The sequence below is a fragment of the Nyctibius grandis genome, chromosome Z (genome assembly GCF_013368605.1).
Source record: "Nyctibius grandis isolate bNycGra1 chromosome Z, bNycGra1.pri, whole genome shotgun sequence".
Taxonomy (NCBI): domain Eukaryota; kingdom Metazoa; phylum Chordata; class Aves; order Nyctibiiformes; family Nyctibiidae; genus Nyctibius; species Nyctibius grandis.
The window spans coordinates 56,429,446-56,446,561 of record NC_090695.1 but is presented as its reverse complement, the minus strand read 5'-3'; the positions used below and the strand labels follow the sequence as shown (position 1 = coordinate 56,446,561).

The 17,116-nt window shown below is 39.2% G+C and overlaps 1 protein-coding gene across 1 annotated transcript in view; it reads right to left on the bottom strand.

The window, feature by feature from the left end:
- Positions 1–17,116, bottom strand: part of PJA2 (praja ring finger ubiquitin ligase 2) — a 37,725-nt gene that overhangs the window by 5,418 nt on the left and 15,191 nt on the right. The window contains exons 2-6 of the mRNA XM_068423275.1: positions 16,347–16,547; positions 12,622–13,684; positions 8,834–9,019; positions 6,441–6,626; positions 1,217–1,328 (exon numbers count right to left, since the gene is read on the bottom strand). Coding sequence (XP_068279376.1) covers positions 1,217–1,328; positions 6,441–6,626; positions 8,834–9,019; positions 12,622–13,684; positions 16,347–16,545 — 1,746 coding nt within the window. The 5' untranslated portion in view covers positions 16,546–16,547. The remainder of the gene's footprint in view (positions 1–1,216; positions 1,329–6,440; positions 6,627–8,833; positions 9,020–12,621; positions 13,685–16,346; positions 16,548–17,116) is intronic.

Here is a 17,116-nt window from a genome sequence, read left to right as displayed (position 1 = left end):
CTATACTGCTACTGAAGTAAAACAAACACTTCCAGCTACGTAATTTCTTTAAAACAAATGGAAGTGAAAAAAAATAGATCACACACAGAGGTTAGTACATTTTAGGATCCCAGAGTCTTATAGAACATAGTTTTTTAAAAAAAATGTATTTAATATATTCACTACTTCTCCCCTCCAAATGTCACAATTAATAGGGGACAGCTCTCTCCCCCTCATTTAAGATACACTTGAATTTTGGATGCATTATCATGTCACATACCTTTCAAGTGTAGCTACAGTAAATTAGTTTGCTGGATAGAGAAATTTTTGGAGAATTTTCTGAGCTATAATAGACTCCCGTAATAAAGTATGTTGGTATAGGTGAAAGAGATCTGGTTAATAAATCTACTATGTTAGATAAGAGAATTTTGGAAAACTTAAGGAGGTGGATTAAGTAAATCAGTAACAGGCTGAATAAAGTCACAGTCATTAGACAGATGATGTTATAATTAAACTCAATCCAATCTGTTCATCAAATCAGAATAATAATTGAAAATAGCCAAAGCTCAGACTTCTCCATTACAAAACCTCTGGTGCAAAAATAATTATCAGGAAGAAGATGGGTTACTTTTTAAACTTGAAGCAAAAGCAGAGGTATGTTGCACCCACAAGGCAGAATCAGATTAAGCAAGATTTAAGTAATAGCTGTTTGCCCTAAAGCCAGATCTAAATAATACTAAAATAGCATAACTGGCAACAAGTAGCCTGTTAAAAAGCCAAGTATAAATACACAGATAATATGTAACTGCAAAGTGGCAAATCAGCTTGGGGTACAGTGTTTCAAGAGTTTTTTACTCTTGGGAAAAAAAAAGGCTGGGACAATTCATAGGCACAGATCCAGGTATGAACTTTGCTTTGTTATGTAGGGAATTTGGCAACATTCTTTACAATAATTTAAATAGCATGTATTTATACTGGTAGAAATCAATATCTTTTTTCCTTTAAGAGAAAATAAATATATATTCTAAAAGGAGTAGCACTGATCAGTGACTTCTTGCATTACATAAAAGAACTGCCAACATTTATTTTCAAGCTTGCAGACCTGAAAGTGCTAAAACAGGAAAGTAATTTTTTTCCCTGATTCTCCCAATTTTCAGATTATGCTGAAAAAGGATTCAATAATAAAAATCTATGTCACAACATCACTGCTATAATACCACCAATAATATTTCAGTACCTCCATAGCTTGTTGTAAGTGTCCCTCCAGCGCCATAAATGTGAGAAACTGAGAATCGGTATAAGGAATGGCTTGAGCAAGTCCTAGACCATCACCAAACTCATCAAGTAGTCTGAAAAACATGAGTTAGGAAACAAGGTCTTCATTTCAAAGTAAATAACTTAAGTAAATAATAATAATCACTCACCAATCACCATCACAGGCAAAACAGTCTCAACTTAAGGTGGAACCTTAATTTAACTGAAAGGTTGAACCAGATGCTCTTTTGAGGTCCCTTCCAATCTGGGCTGTTCTATGATTCTACAAATTTTTTGTCAAAACATGGATTTGGATGGTGAGAAACAAAGACAAAAACCCCTTAGCCCTCCCTCTCCTCCCAGGTTCAACTTCACAGAAACACAGAAACACAGAAACACAGAAACACAGAAACACAGAAACACAGAAACACAGAAACACAGAAACACAGAAACACAGAAACACAGAAACACAGAAACACAGAAACACAGAAACACAGAAACACAGAAACACAGAAACACAGAAACACAGAAACACAGAAACACAGAAACACAGAAACACAGAAACACAGAAACACAGAAACACAGAAACACAGAAACACAGAAACACAGAAACACAGAAACACAGAATGTTAGGGATTGGAAGGGACCTCGAAAGATCATCTAGTCCAATCCCCCTGCCGGAGCAGGATTGCCTAGACCATATCACACAGGAACGCGTCCAGGAGGGTTTTGAATGTCTCCAGAGAAGGAGACTCCACAACCTCTCTGGGCAGCCTGTTCCAGTGTTCAGTCACCCTCACCGTAAAGAAGTTTTTCCTCATATTTATGTGGAACCTCCTGTGTTCCAGCTTGCACCCATTGCCCCTTGTCCTGTCAAGGGATATCACTGAGAAGAGCCTGGCTCCATCCTCATGACACTTGCCCTTTACATATTTATAAACATTCATGAGGTCACCCCTCAGTCTCCTCTTCTCTAAGCTAAAGAGACCCAGCTCCCTCAGCCTCTCCTCATAAGGGAGATGTTCCACTCCCTTAATCATCTTCGTGGCTGTGCGCTGGACTCTCTCTAGCAGTTCCCTGGCCTTCTTGAACTGAGGGGCCCAGAACTGGACACAATATTCCAGATGCGGCCTCAGCAGGGCAGAGTAGAGGGGGAGGAGAACCTCTCTTGACCTGCTAACCACACCCCTTCTAATACACCCCAGGATGCCATTGGCCTTCTTGGCCACAAGGGCACACTACTGTCTTATGGTCATCCTGCTGTCCACTAGGACCCCCAGCTCCCTTTCCCCTACGCTGGTCTCGAACAGGTCTGCCCCCAACTTGTACTGGTACATGGGATTGTTCTTGCCCAGATGCAGGACTCTACACTTGCCCTTGTTATATTTCATTAAATTTCTCCCCACCCAACTCTCCAGCCTGTCCAGGTCTCTCTGAATGGCTGCGCAGCCTTCCGGTGTGTCAGCCACTCCTCCCAGTTTTGTGTCATCAGCGAACTTGCTGACAGCGCACTCTATTCCCTCATCCAAGTCATTAAAGAATATATTGAATAGTGCTGGTCCCAATACCGACCCTTGAGGGACTCCGCTAGACACAGACCTCCAACTGGACTCTGTCCCATTGACCACCACTCTCTGGCTTCTTTCCTTCAGCCAGTTCACAATCCACCTCACTACCCGATCATCCAGACCACACTTCCTCAGTTTAGCTGCAAGGTTGCTGTGGGAGACCGTGTCAAACGCTTTACTGAAATCAAGATAGACCACATCCACAGCTTTACCATCATCTATCCACCGGGTTATGTCCTCATAAAAGGCTATCAAGTTGGTTAAGCATGACTTCCCCTTGGTGAAGCCATGCTGAGTGCCCCTAATGATCCCCCTATCCTTGATGTGCCTAGAGACAGCACCAACGACAAGTTGTTCCATCACCTTTCCAAGGATGGAGGTGAGGCTGACCGGTCTATAGTTACCCGGGTCCTCCTTCTTGCCCTTTTTGAAGACTGGAGTGACATTCGCTTTCCTCCAGTCCTCAGGCACCTCTCCCGTTGCCCACGACTTAGCAAAGATGATGGAGAGTGGCCTAGCAATGACTTCCGCCAGCTCCCTCAGCACCCGCGGGTGCATCCCATCAGGGCCCATGGATTTATGGACGTCCAGATTGCTTAATTGGTCCCTGACCCAGCCCTCATCTACCAAGACAGATTCCTCCTCTACCCTGACTTCTTCTGGGGCCTCAGGGGTCCGGGGCTCCTCAGGACAGCCTCCAACAGTACAGACAGAGGCAAAGAAGGCATTCAGTAACTCTGCCTTCTTTTTATCCTCTGTCTCCAGGGCCCCCACCTCATTCATCAGTGGGCCTACATTGCCTCTAGTGTTGGCTTTACCTGCAATGTATTTGAAGAAGCCCTTTGTGTTGTCTTTGACCTCTCTTGCAAGGTTTAATTCCAAGGAGGCCTTAGCTTTCCTAGTTGCCTCCCTACATCCTCTGACAACAGACTTATATTCCTCCCAAGTGGCCAGCCCCTCCTTCCATGATCTGTACACCCTCTTCTTCCACTTGAGTTTGCCCAGCAGTTCCCTGTTTAACCATGCAGGTCTCCTGGTACCCTTCCTTGACTTCCTACCTGTTGGGATGCTCTGATCTTGAGCTCGGAAGAAGCAGTCCTTGAATGCTAACCAACTATCTTGAGCCCCCTTACCTTCTAGTACCCTGTCCCATGGGATTTCCCCTAGCAATTGCTTGAAAACGCCAAAGTTGGCCCTCCTGAAGTCCAGGGTTGTGATTCTGCTAGCTATTCTGGTCCTGCCACATGAGATCCTGAACTCTACCATCTCATGGTCACTACAACCAAGGCTGCCCTCAACCTTCACCTCTTCAACCAGACCCTCCTTGTTAATGAGGATAAGATCCAGTAGCGCTCCTCTCCTAGTTGGCTCATCCACCATTTGCATCAGAAAGTTATCATTAATGCACTGGAGGAACCTCCTGGACTGAGGATGGCTGGCTGAGTAGGCCTCCCAGGAAATATCAGGGTAGTTGAAATCCCCCAAGACAACCAGGCCCTGTAACTGAGAGACTGCTCTCAGCTGCCTGTAGAAGGCCTCATCACCCTCCTCATCCTGATCCGGTGGCCTGTAATAGACACCCACAACAGTATCACCCCTGCCAGCCTGCCCCTTAATTCGCACCCACAAACTCTCAACTCGCTCCTGATCCGCCCCTGGACAGAACTCAATACAATCTAGCTGCTCACTCACATAAAGAGCAACTCCACCACCTCTCCTTAGTGGCCTGTCTTTCCTGAACAAGACATAGCCATCCATGACCACATTCCAGTCATGTGAGGCGTCCCACCAAGTCTCTGTAATTGCCACTAGATCATAGCCCCCGACCGAACACGGATTTCTAACTCCTCTTGTTTATTCCCCATGCTGCGCGCATTGGTGTACAGGCATTTCAGGGAGCGAGCTGAACTTCACTCCTTCATTCCTGACTCCTCTACGTCCCGCTACCCCAGGCAGTGTAGAGGGAACAAGGAATGGGGGTTGTGGTCAGATGATTGGAGTTCCTCTCTGTCACCTCCTTCCTCCTCACACTGTTCCCCTGCTCCATGGGCTGCAGCCCTTCAGGATAAACCTGTTCCTGCACAGGTCTTTCCCACAAGCTGCAGTCCTTCACTAACTGCTCCAGCATGGGCTCTCCACAGGCAGTTCCTTCAGCAAATACCTACCTGCTCCACTGTGGTCTTCTCCAGGGGCTACAGGGAATCTCTCCTCCGGCACCTGGAGCACTTCCTCCCCCTTATTCTCTGACCTTGGTGTCTACAGGGTTATTTCTATCACGTCATCCTCACTCCTTGCTGTCACACTCTGCTCTGCAGCATTGTTTACTCTTTCTTAAATACACTTTCCCAGAGGAACCACCCTGCAGTGGGTCCATTGGAGCCAGCTGGAGCCAGCTGTCCCCCACACAGGGCAGCCCTGCAGCCCTCCCTGCCAGCATCTGCTCCCAGTACAGAGGTACACTCAAAACAAGAGACTTCAGAAGAACATGAAATTCTGAAGGCAGCTTTTACTGTTGATTGCTCCAGAGTAAAAGGGCGTACAGCTCAGCTAATAAATTTCATATGTATGCTATTAAGCTCATTTTATAACTAGCATTCAGATTTTGATTACATTGTGTGTCACAGTTCATAGCTTGGCAGCTGCTTCAAGTCCTGTTTTCAACATTCAGAGATCAAATCTTAAAATGAATGGGCACAAGCAAAATCACGTACAGATCTGCATATGCTCAACAAACAAAACTTAACAGACTATTAGAGAAGCATCTTCCTGCCTATTTTGAGTCATCAGGAAGCTTACCAAGGCTAACCTCCAACACTTTAAAAAACAGTTTTTGTCCATATCCTACAATTCCTTTGCTAGCTTGCTGCCTGGCACTGTAAGAACATGTGCCTTACTTCTCGCTTGGAGTCTCATGCGTTAAGTCCCTGTTATGCTTTTTCAGAATACAACTTTAGAAGGAGAAGACACCAGTGGTTTTGGTATGTGTACACTGTAGTTCATAATATTTTTAATAAGCAGAAACGAGCAAGCATTAAGTCTCTCACTGTAAAGCGTTCTGTCTAGCTCACTCTTACTTTAAAACAAACACACTATACTATTCTAGGATTTAGGCTGTGCCAGTGGCTTCAATCATATTCTTCCTGGTATTCGCAGAATTTTTATAATAAATACATTGCAATATGCTTCAGTAATCTAACGACACAAAACTGAGTGAAGCATTCAAAATTATGACAAAATTAGGTAAGCGCATGGAATTTCAAAGAAATAAAACAGGCTTATAACATCTAATTTATACCAGTTGCAAAAAAGGAAAAGACCAATTGAATGTTGATTACATGTATATTGCTTTACTTTTGTTATACTTCCACAATACTTACCATCTTGAAAATTAATTGAAAAAGTACACCCATCTCTTGAATTAATGTACCAGAATCTTCTCAGATCAGAGCCTGATTTAGCAATTCTACATGCTTCTTCGTTAGAAGAAACATAGCACTTGAAGTACCTTAAAACTCAGATTATCAGCCTTTGAAGCAAGTGCATACTGGTAACTGTGAGCATTTTTGACATCTTACATAAAAAGCAAAACAGTAATTATAAAACCTCTGAAATTAATGCAGAAAACTATCAAAGGCATACCTCCACTCCACATCCAGGTCTTCACTCACACTGGAGTCATCCTCAAGGTTGTTATTTCCATCCAACAGGAAGAATCCAGGATGCACAAAATCACTAACTGGATCACTTTCTTCATCACTGCTACTTTCTACTTCTTCCCGGTACTGCAACCACGGAATCTCTCCTTCCTCCAATGATGTCTGTCTCCTTCAAATAAATAAATGAAAAGCTAAAACTAGAAATCGAGAATTTACAAACACATGCAAGCAACAAAAGCTACACATATTACAACCGCTGCAGCTGCATGTTTTCCAGACTGCAGAGTCCCAGTATTTGCTGTAAAAAACCAAGACACTCACAGTGATATTGATACCAGATGGTTTAACAATGGTTTAGCAAGAGTAGGCCTCAGAGTAGGCTCTAAAAGGCCTGCTCTGTGTTACCTTTACACAGAATCATCTTTCCTGTCAGTAATTTTCCTTTCAACTAGAATAACAGAGAATAACAGTACGTTCTGAAGCAAACTACATGTTTTGTAGATAGAGTCTGCTTATGGGACTGATAACAGTGTTATAGTTGTCAATGATTCTTGCTTACGCTTAGTCTTAGAGAATCCAAGGTCTCTGTTAAGTTCTTTGCTAATTATACAGAGGGCCAAAGACAAAATAAGACTGTGAAGAACACCTTTGTGATGTCTAAATTAACCTGATTCACAAACTCTGGTGCCAGAGGAGAGATAAGTCCAGTAAGAACCAGAACGATATCTTCTCTTTGAGGCCACCTGCACTTGTAAACAAGAAGGCCTTGACCATGCTCACGCAGAAGCACAATTAAGGGGGATTGCGACCACCAGAGACCCCCAGAGACCACCCCAGACCCCTTCCCCAATTTAGTACGCACGTGCAAAGACAATTACATAATGTATTAGCGTATGCATAAGTTTCTTGGAATAGGTGGGCTTTTCTTGGAATTACATGAATATTCATTTTTCTGTAATGTACATAAGGAGCAAGCTTTTGTTCCTAGGTGTGCATGCTAGGAGGAGAGATCCCCCATACACCCAGCGCTGCAATAAACCAATGTCGGCTTTCTAAACTATCATTTGGTTTAGAGAGTTTTCTTGGTTACTATTTTCCGGTAACAATATCAGCTCCAGACTAAGAATCTAGTAACACCCATGATTCTGTGGTAAAATTATTTGTCTAATGCTCAAGGCTGGCAGTACAGTAAGTAGCTTGCTTTGCATTTTCCTTAGTACAAGCAGTATCCCTGCCAGGGCTAGTAAATTTGGTACTAAATATTTTTTTATTCATCTACAAGTTCCTAAAGCCACCAAAAAGAAAGGCTCTCGACACCCTGGAACAGCCTTCATGGGGAAACTTGGCCTGAATGCAAAGAGATATTATTTGCAAGATAAACTATTTGCATAAGAAGAAAGACTCCTCTCATTCCTGGATTATCTAGAGCAGCACAAGTCACCTGGACGTTTAGAGCCACAGGGCTGCGAGTCCCATTTCCTTATCAAAGGGCAAATAAACAGAAATCATGTCAGAAATGAGTACATTTGCAGGCTGTTCACATCAAAGAAAGCTAAAGAGTACACAGTTCCATTGTTGTTGTTCCAAGACAGATGAGTTTTCACATGTTTTCATAAAGCCATGCTAATTCTCTAAACCTCAAGAGACACAGATACTAAAAAAGCAGTAACAGAGATTTGGACTACTTGGTAATAGGTACCATCTACCTAAGAGTGGAAGAAGCTGAAAGAATGCTTAGGCATGGCTTGTTGTTTTATAAAGACCCAAACCAAGAATATAAGGTCAATATTAGATGCTTAAAAAAAGAAAAAACTTTCCTTGGCTATTTATAGCTACAAATTCTGCCTTGCAACAAAGGTAGATACATTCTATAACAGGAAGTACTGAATGACTGGAAAAATAATTACGTTCTCAGCAAGTGAACAGTTCAAGTTTATTTTAATCACTGATAAGGCTAAAGAAATAAAAAGCAGCAGTGGAATATGAGATGCAATAAAGTAAAGAGATAAACAACTGCTTTGCAAGGAGTAGTAAGCAGTATCACAAGATATGTATGTAACATATGTCTTCACAATTAACTTGCCTAATCTGGCTTTTTAAAGTCAGTATATCCACCCCATTATCATTACTGACACTACATGTCAATGCTCTCTCATTATTTCTGTATCTTTCATAAAACAGAATTGTTTGCATGACATGCCACTTTTCCCCCGACTTGAAATACATACAACTACTCACATTATTTTGAAGTAGGCAAATTATTATTGCTAGTATAGTAACTACTTTTAGAATTGATGTTATTCTGTGTAGCGTCATATGGATAACATGTTACTGTTGACGTCAGAATTTACAGGAAGTTAGCTAATAAAACCATACCCTCCTTGGAAACAGAAGTCTGTGTTCTCCTCTTCTACACCACTGCTGCTGCTCTGCACTTCAGGCTCACGTTCCTCCTTGCCTGGGACAGTCTCCCAGCTCTCATCACTTGAGGACTGGCCTTTCTCTGCAGCAGTAAAATAGGTAGTCACAGCTGTAGACCATTCTCCATCACTGCATTCAGAGCTGCAATTTAAACAAGGCAATGGGGTGTGAATTTAAACACTGCTTTAGGGGAAGGAAAACAAACACAAACATTCTGTGATTTCCTACTTTTCTATGAACATTGCTCTCAATATAGACTGTTTTTTTCTAAAAGAAGTTAATTTTGTACTATTTATAGATGTTATAAGGCAAGTATACATAAAGAGCTGATTAAAAAAATCAGTTCCTAAGAAAGAATTCTGCACATCCCACTTTGCAAAAAGATTTTGTTCTTCCCCCTCCACATTTGCAGAGTACATAAAACAACTCGGGAATCTAAGCCCAGACCCACTATAGACATCCTTCCCCTAGCACACAAAGAAAAAACAGCAGCAGCAATGCTTGCTTAAGAAACAATAAGCAATGTCAGCCTTACCTCCCAGCGAAACAAAATTTAAAGGTCTCATAACCTCTAAGCCATATAAAATGGTCCCTTTTTTTTAATCATACGACAATAAAATGGATGACTTACTGCAAATTATATAATTCATTAGCCCAAGCAGATGAATGGCATGGAGTTTTTCAAAGAGAATTTGCTCAGTCACCACATAGAAAAGGGCAGTAAATAACAAGCTGTGGGCAGCTTAAACAAAATAGTGACATCAGTAGAGTCTCAAGAAGGATGAACTTACCTACTGCTACCTTTGGTAATGCCACTTAGAAGGTTCACTCAATACTAACAGTGACAGTTGACACCTACCAAAGTATAGTCAACTAGCTATGTCACTTCAAAGTTAAAGAAAACTAATAAATATGTGAACAGCAAACATGCTTAATAGAGCACATCTTACACAGCAATCCACAACACCTGCAGCTCAGTTTTCAATCTCCTAAACCCAGTATGTCTGTGTGTATCAATGTTAGCTCCCCACCTACAAACTCACTTTAAAGAAACCCTCCTTCTATATAATATTACAAGCACATGCCAATAAAACTTGTTATTTAATAAACTACAAGTACTTTTGAAAAACTGTACATTATACACTGCAAGTCTTACATGAATAAAGAAGGTCAAGACACAAATTATATGGAAGCATTTTCATTTGAAGCAGGAATATATTTTTCTATCACAATTTTGAGGACTAGGCAAAGTGATAGAAATGGGAATATTCATTAACTCTGGGCTATTTAAAGGACTACTTTACAATAGAAGTCATATCTGTTAAGAAATTCTGATAGGCAAATGCATTTTATATTACACCAATTAAAGCTGAATACTAACGTTTTAGAACCTTTTGGGTTTTTTTGTGTTTTTTTGGTTTTGTTTTAAAAAGGTTAACTGAGCATACTGTAAGACTAGCCCAAATATTCAAGTCTCTTATTTTAGTTTTCTCTATATTACAACCCAGGAATTATTTCCAACACAGTTTATAATAATATTCCCATGTTAGTCAAATTTGTTCTCTTTAAAGTTTATACACAAACACTAATTCAAAACAGAAAAGAGGACATGCCTAAAGTCATTAATAATGAACAAAGGAAAAACATTGAATATATATATTTCAAAACTTAGGATTTAACTGTGCCCAATTCTGCAGAGAAGCAGAACATCACTTAAGAGTTAGAGAGTTACAGACTTGTCACTTGCCAAAAGCATAACACACTAACTTAGCATCTGTACATAGATTTTCTGAGAATAGTCTCTCCCCTGGCTGAACTGGCCTGTACTTGCCATACAATCCAAAACTAAATGGAGGGAGCTAAAGGATATGGTCCTTATCCCACCAACCCTGCCCTCCAGGGACCTGCCATGACCCTTCCAGCTTAGACCATATGTGGTTCTAACAAACATGTAAGACACGCTCTTTCTCACACAGCTTCTACATGCCAACACTGTAACAGCTGGGCACTTCCTTGAAGCAAAACTGTGAGGTGAAGGCCCATGCTGCAGCAATCAGCAAGGTGAATTTCTCACTGGGTTGGAAAGAAGTGAAAGTTGAGTTGCAGGATGTAGTTTGACACATATGTCAATACCACTTTTTATGCAGCTATATATGTATACCTAAACATGTAATATGGATTAACCCTTTAAACATAAAACTTTACCTTTTGAGAGTGGAAAAACATATTACTCCTTTGTACAGAGTAATCATTCACAATTTACATCATAAGGATAAGTCTTTTGAGGGTTTAGAACAGAAATTGTGGTTTTTTTTTAATTTAAAGAACACATATGCCTCCTGTTTAGTGGTTCAGTTATTGCCATCATGACATAGTCACTTTCAGATATGTAATCTGTATTTCTTTTTGTCATGCTACAACTAACCTTCAATTTGCATCATGGAAGCCAATACTATAATTGTAAAATACAGTCCATTTCCTCCATTGCATTTTAATCTTCTAGTAGTAGTATTTCAGAAGCAGAAAAGATTATGCAGTAACAAAATTTTTCAAGAAGTAAACCTTACAAGGAAGAAAGAATTCATTTGCAAATCCACCTGTATCTTTTATAAGAAAAAAGAAAATTAAGACTACTAACCCATTTTACAATGCCTTAAGGATTTTGTCCTCTCATAACTGGGACTCCGTGATATTTTAAGGACAAGAGTTTATGCAGATTAATTTTCTCTCCACAAAAGCAGTGGAAACACCATCTACTAAGCAGGTTAGCTTATGAAGCCTAATGGCAAGCACATGTACAAAAAAGCCACATCAACATCCAGAAGACATGTCTTATAAAGAATGCAGTGGGAAAAGAATCAACATGATGAAAGCAAACTAAAGGAAAACAGGAAAAAAAAAATCAAACAAAAGCCATGACAAACACTACTGCATTTACCATAAATGAACAGAAAGTTATGATTTCTTTTACCTTCAAATAGCTCAGGTACCTAACAGTGTTTCACAGTGAAAAGTCCTTCACCAGCATTGTATGAGTAAAAGTTAATCAATATAAGGTTTAGCCAAATTAGTCTGTCTTCTGGGTAGACAGCCCAAAAGAGGAGGAGCCTGAATACTGTTCCTGGTGTCCAGGATGAATCCATTTGTAGATTTGAAACTGTATTCATTAATAGTTACTTTGGAAACACCTACTAGTCTAAAGAACTTTCATTTAAAAAAGGGATTATAAGCAATCCTATCAAGCTATTCTTCAGATAGAACAAGGAAGAATAATTTCTTTCAAAGGGCTGGAGACAGGAACATACACAGGCTGTCATACGGAGTACTGAGAATCGATGGCAAAAAGAACAGATTCTGAAAATAACAAGTCTTGAACATAATGTTCAAAGACCCATAATTTGCCAAAAACTATGCTGAACAAGGTTCTTCCTCTCTACCCTCCATCTGCTCAGTAAAAATAAAATAAAAAATAAACAAGCAGTCTTCCTTAGTGGTAAGGTGCTTTTACCCCAAATATAAGGAAAGGCTTTTTACAGTACCAGAAGAATGTACATTACCATTTCTTTAGATGGACTTGAGGAAGGGTGAAGGAGAACTGAAAGGAAAAGTTGGCATCTTGTTATCTGATCATATTCTGAAATTGCTTGAGTTTTTATGTCCCAATTGCTAACAAATTATTCAGATTTGCACATAATTTACATAAAAGATTCAATACTAATGGATATATAAAAATGAAATTTTACCTGTCTTCATCTTTGTGGGACGTTGAGAAGTGTCTGCTGCAGTGCTCAAACTCATCCCAAAAAGTGCTATCATCTTGTACATTTTTTTGTTCTTGAGCTGCTGCGTTTTTCCTTAGGTCTATTTCTGTGTTCTTTCGATGACCTTTGTACTTTGAGTCAAAGAAGATACTAGAACTCATCTCTTCTTTGCCATTTCGTAAGGCACGCTCAGCATGGCCTTGCTGGACTTCAGCAATTTCACTTTTCCTCCAGGAACCACTTCCCTCTTCATCACCTTTAGGGAGAAGCCTCTCTCTCTCCAACTGGTTTGCAGTATTTTGTTTTCTTATTTTAGGTCTCACTACTAGCTCAGGTGAATTTCTTTGGTCAGTCGTTCCATCATTGACATTCAATTCATTAGCAGTTGCTATAGGGGTTCTGATTCCAACATCCACTATATTTCTCATCTGCTGTGTTTCACAATTGGCAACACTCACGTTACTTTTTGATATAGCTTGATCTTCAGCAGAAGTTCTAAATGTCCTGTTGTTTGGATGTGTCAAGCCTGAATCTATGTTAAAATATCTCACTAAAGGCATTGGTCCTGCTTCTTCACAACATTCTCTAGAAACACGGTGGTTGAGAGCAGACAATCGGGTCTGCAAGTCAGTAAAAGACTCTACGCCTTTTTCTAACTCAGAAAACATGTTATCTAGTGTTTCCTGAAATACACCTGCTTCTTCTCCTGCCAAAGAAAATTTGTTTTGAGTATCATCTTCCTCTCCATCACTGCTATCTGGCTCATAAGAGTCAATGTTTACAAAAGCAATTCCATTCTGACCGTTCAAATCATTACAACCCCCAGATACATAATCTGCAATGTCCTCAGAATTTTCATAAGGTTTCACGGAGTTCCCTGAGATTTTGTTGCTTTCCCGACCATGACAGAATACAGAAAACGGCGATGTGCTTGCTTCAAAAGTTCGGCTCCATACACTTTGGCAAATGGGTTCTCCAGTTCCAGTATTTTCTAACAAAGGTTCCTCCAGTAAGTCAGAAGAAACTTGAACCAACGGACTGGAATCTTCACAGAAAATTGTAAAAAAGAATGCATTGGAATAATAAAAAACAATAGAAATATTCTCATCTACAACAACTGCTCATGAAAAAAAAAGTATAGCTCAATAGGACAGCAGTGCAATCTGATAAAGTGTTTACCAGAGATGCAGTCATTCTTCACCAATATATTTAAGTTCTTATTTATATAAACTAAGCATACAGAAATACACTTAAATGATACAATTTGAGCTTAGTCTGTGACAGCAAAAAAACAAGTATTAAAGGAACATGTTCATAAGCAGCATTTTTACATTGTTTATATAAAAGGGAATTTTAAGATTTAAACAGGAAATCTGGAAAAACACACTATAAGATTAAAAAAGCTGCAACATTCCTTTCCATAATTTAAAAATTGGATTAGCCATTAACGGGCTAAATTGTGACTCCTGCCACACTTAGATACAGCCATTTATTGCTACTATAAATTACATCCTAATAGCACTATAGTATATGAAGCTGTGAGTGCAACTCCTCTGTAGAAAATAATAGCAGGGATGAATGTGGAATTACAGTTAGTAGTTACCATCATCACAAATTCAGTTTGGTTACATTACACTTGAACACTTCTTGCATCAAGGGACAATAAATATCAAACCCAGCAGCAAAAGTTAAAGAAGGTAAAAGCATGTATACTGCTGCTATTACAAAATTAATGTTTAGTTCAAGTCATTTGTAAACTACTAACCAAGGCAATAGTCCAAATTATTTTTGAACATACAATGGCTTGCATAACTTGATGAGAGTAATTGAAATTTTTAAGTCAATATTAAGAGATCTGGAAACTTAACTACAAGACAAGAGGAAAAAAAAAAAAAAAAGACATGCATGGTTAATTGAAAGGACTCCCTAGCATGTTATCTTAAAAACAGGTAAAGGCAGGAAAACATGTAAAATCAGTGTTACGGGGTTAAAAAAAGAAAACAAAAAAAGAAAAAAAAGAGTATAATCTAAATAGCTAGTCCATGCCTAGGTCAGTGAATTCATGGCACTGGACTCTTTGAGAGGTGTGCCCCTCAGCATTAGGCGTCTGGCTTGCAGGAAGCAATACTGCAATATTACACTTTATCTAATTGAAATCTTGAAGCTCCTTCACAAAATTGCTAACAGCTGAGGCTGGCAGGAAGGCCCCTCTGGATGTCATCCAGTCCATCCCTCTTGCTCAAGCAGAGTCACCTATAGTAGGTTACCAAGGACCAAGTCCAGTCAGATTTTAATATTTCCAAGAATATCTCCTTCAACCCATCTTCCACAGTTGCTTAGATGTATATAAGATGTCAAGCCAACTGTCAAGGAAATATGCAACATATTTTAGGTAGTACCCACTTACAAAAAAATAAGTATCAACTGGGGAAAAATGTAACCTAGTTGAAGTAAGGGAAATAAATCAATCCAAAACACTTCCCAGAAATAAATTTGAAAAGCTGTAACACAAAAAAACCCCAAAAGACCAAATGTAAAAGGAAAGGCATTTTCTTATTAAACTTAATATAGAAAATGAGTCACTCTTAGAATTTATATACAAATCAACTGTATTAAGAACAAGGAGATAATACGCTCTAAACGGCGTATTTCTTATGACCCCTAAAATAATAGCATGCTCATTTCTGAGTAACTGAAACAAGGAAGGTAGTAGCACTATAGAGAGACCAGTAGGGAGATCTCCACAAGCATCAACACTGCCTTACAGGAAACAAACCTTTAACTAGATGAAAGTGTAGAAAATGTATGAAGCACAGACAACTGCCAAAACGTTCAAGTTACAAAAAAATAAAACCACCCCAAGGTAACCTACATCACGTAACAGTCTCCAACAACAATGGTATATGACAAATTTAAATTAACACCATGCTATTATTAAAAAAAAGAAAATTAGAAGGAGAAAGCAGTTACAAAATAGTCTATAAAGGAACAAGAAAAAAATGCTACTTTGGAAGATCTGAGGCTATATCAAACTCTTTTTTAGCAGAAAACCTCATACACTCAAGGAGATGGGACTATGTTTCTAATCCATCAAGCCATGTTGTATTTCTCTATGAAATTCTTATTCAGATGCTAAAGTCACCAAAGACATTTTGGGAATTACTAATGTTCAATATTGATTAAACAAGAAAGGAAAGTGGCCTGACTGGTATAGACAAACAAAAAGAAAACCTTTAACGATGTTTTATAGGCTTAAACTATTTTCCACTGTAACTACACTAAGGCAGATAAAGACAGAACAACCTGGTCCGTGATACATTAAATATTTCACAGCCTTCCAAATAGAAGGTTAGAATAGGTATTCTCTTCCAAATGAGATTTGCAAATTGATTTGAAGACAAAATAATTTGAATTATGCAATGTTATGGCTATCTAGTTGGTCAGAATGCATTAACTCATTCAGGAATGCACTTTAGGCAAAATTAAACAGCCTAAGATAGACTACTTTATATTTTTATTATTATATAGACTACTTTAATTTGCCTTCATGCTAAGTTTCATTCCATAAAGCTGTATGAAATGTACTTTACACGTGTTATTTAAGTGGCTACTCTCTTCCCTTCACATTTCTTTATGTGCCTTCCCCCTCCACCCCCACGCATCCCAGTTTGCAATTAAATGGCACATACAAAACTATATGCACATACATGAAGAATTCTCATTCTGAACATCTTCCAATTCTAATCGTTCACGGTCTTCATGGTGCTGATGTTCACCTCTGTCTCGGCTATTCAAAGATGGTCTAAAACCAACATAAGCATGTCTTCTTCCATATCTTCTACCTGTAATAGTTTGATATCCTCCTGCTGGTTCAGGCCAGGCAGGTTTGCCAGCTTCTTGACCCATTGCTACATGAGATTACGCAGGAAAGAAAAAGACAGTGAGATTGCATTAGACAACAATACGTCTTTGTAATTTCCCTCTTCCCTAACACTTTGATGTAATTATTTTAGCAAGGAATTTCCTATTTCTCTGAAGTCTTGAGCTTCACTAACAATACAATTATTAAGAGCCTGAAGTGCTCTCGACACGTGTCACAAAAGTACATAAAAGCATTTTCATCTACACTAAATAATATAGACAAACACCTATCTTGCCCCCACTGTATCATGTTTGTAGTAAATAACAGAGATTTTATAAAAAAAAAATTTTAAAAAATCAAGTCCAGATGTTGCATGACTTTTTTTTTGAATGGGATACTCTTCTGCACGTAGCTCTGACACAACACATGCCACCTTACAAAAAACATTTGCAAGCACTATAATACAAAAGCCTTCAGGTAATGCAGCACAATTCAGCCAGCCCTAGGTAGCTTATCTCTGTGACAGGAAAAGTACAATTAATCAGATCACACCTTCTAAAACAGAAGTCCCAAGTATCAGAGAGAAGGCTTTATTCTTTCCACTATGTAGTATGT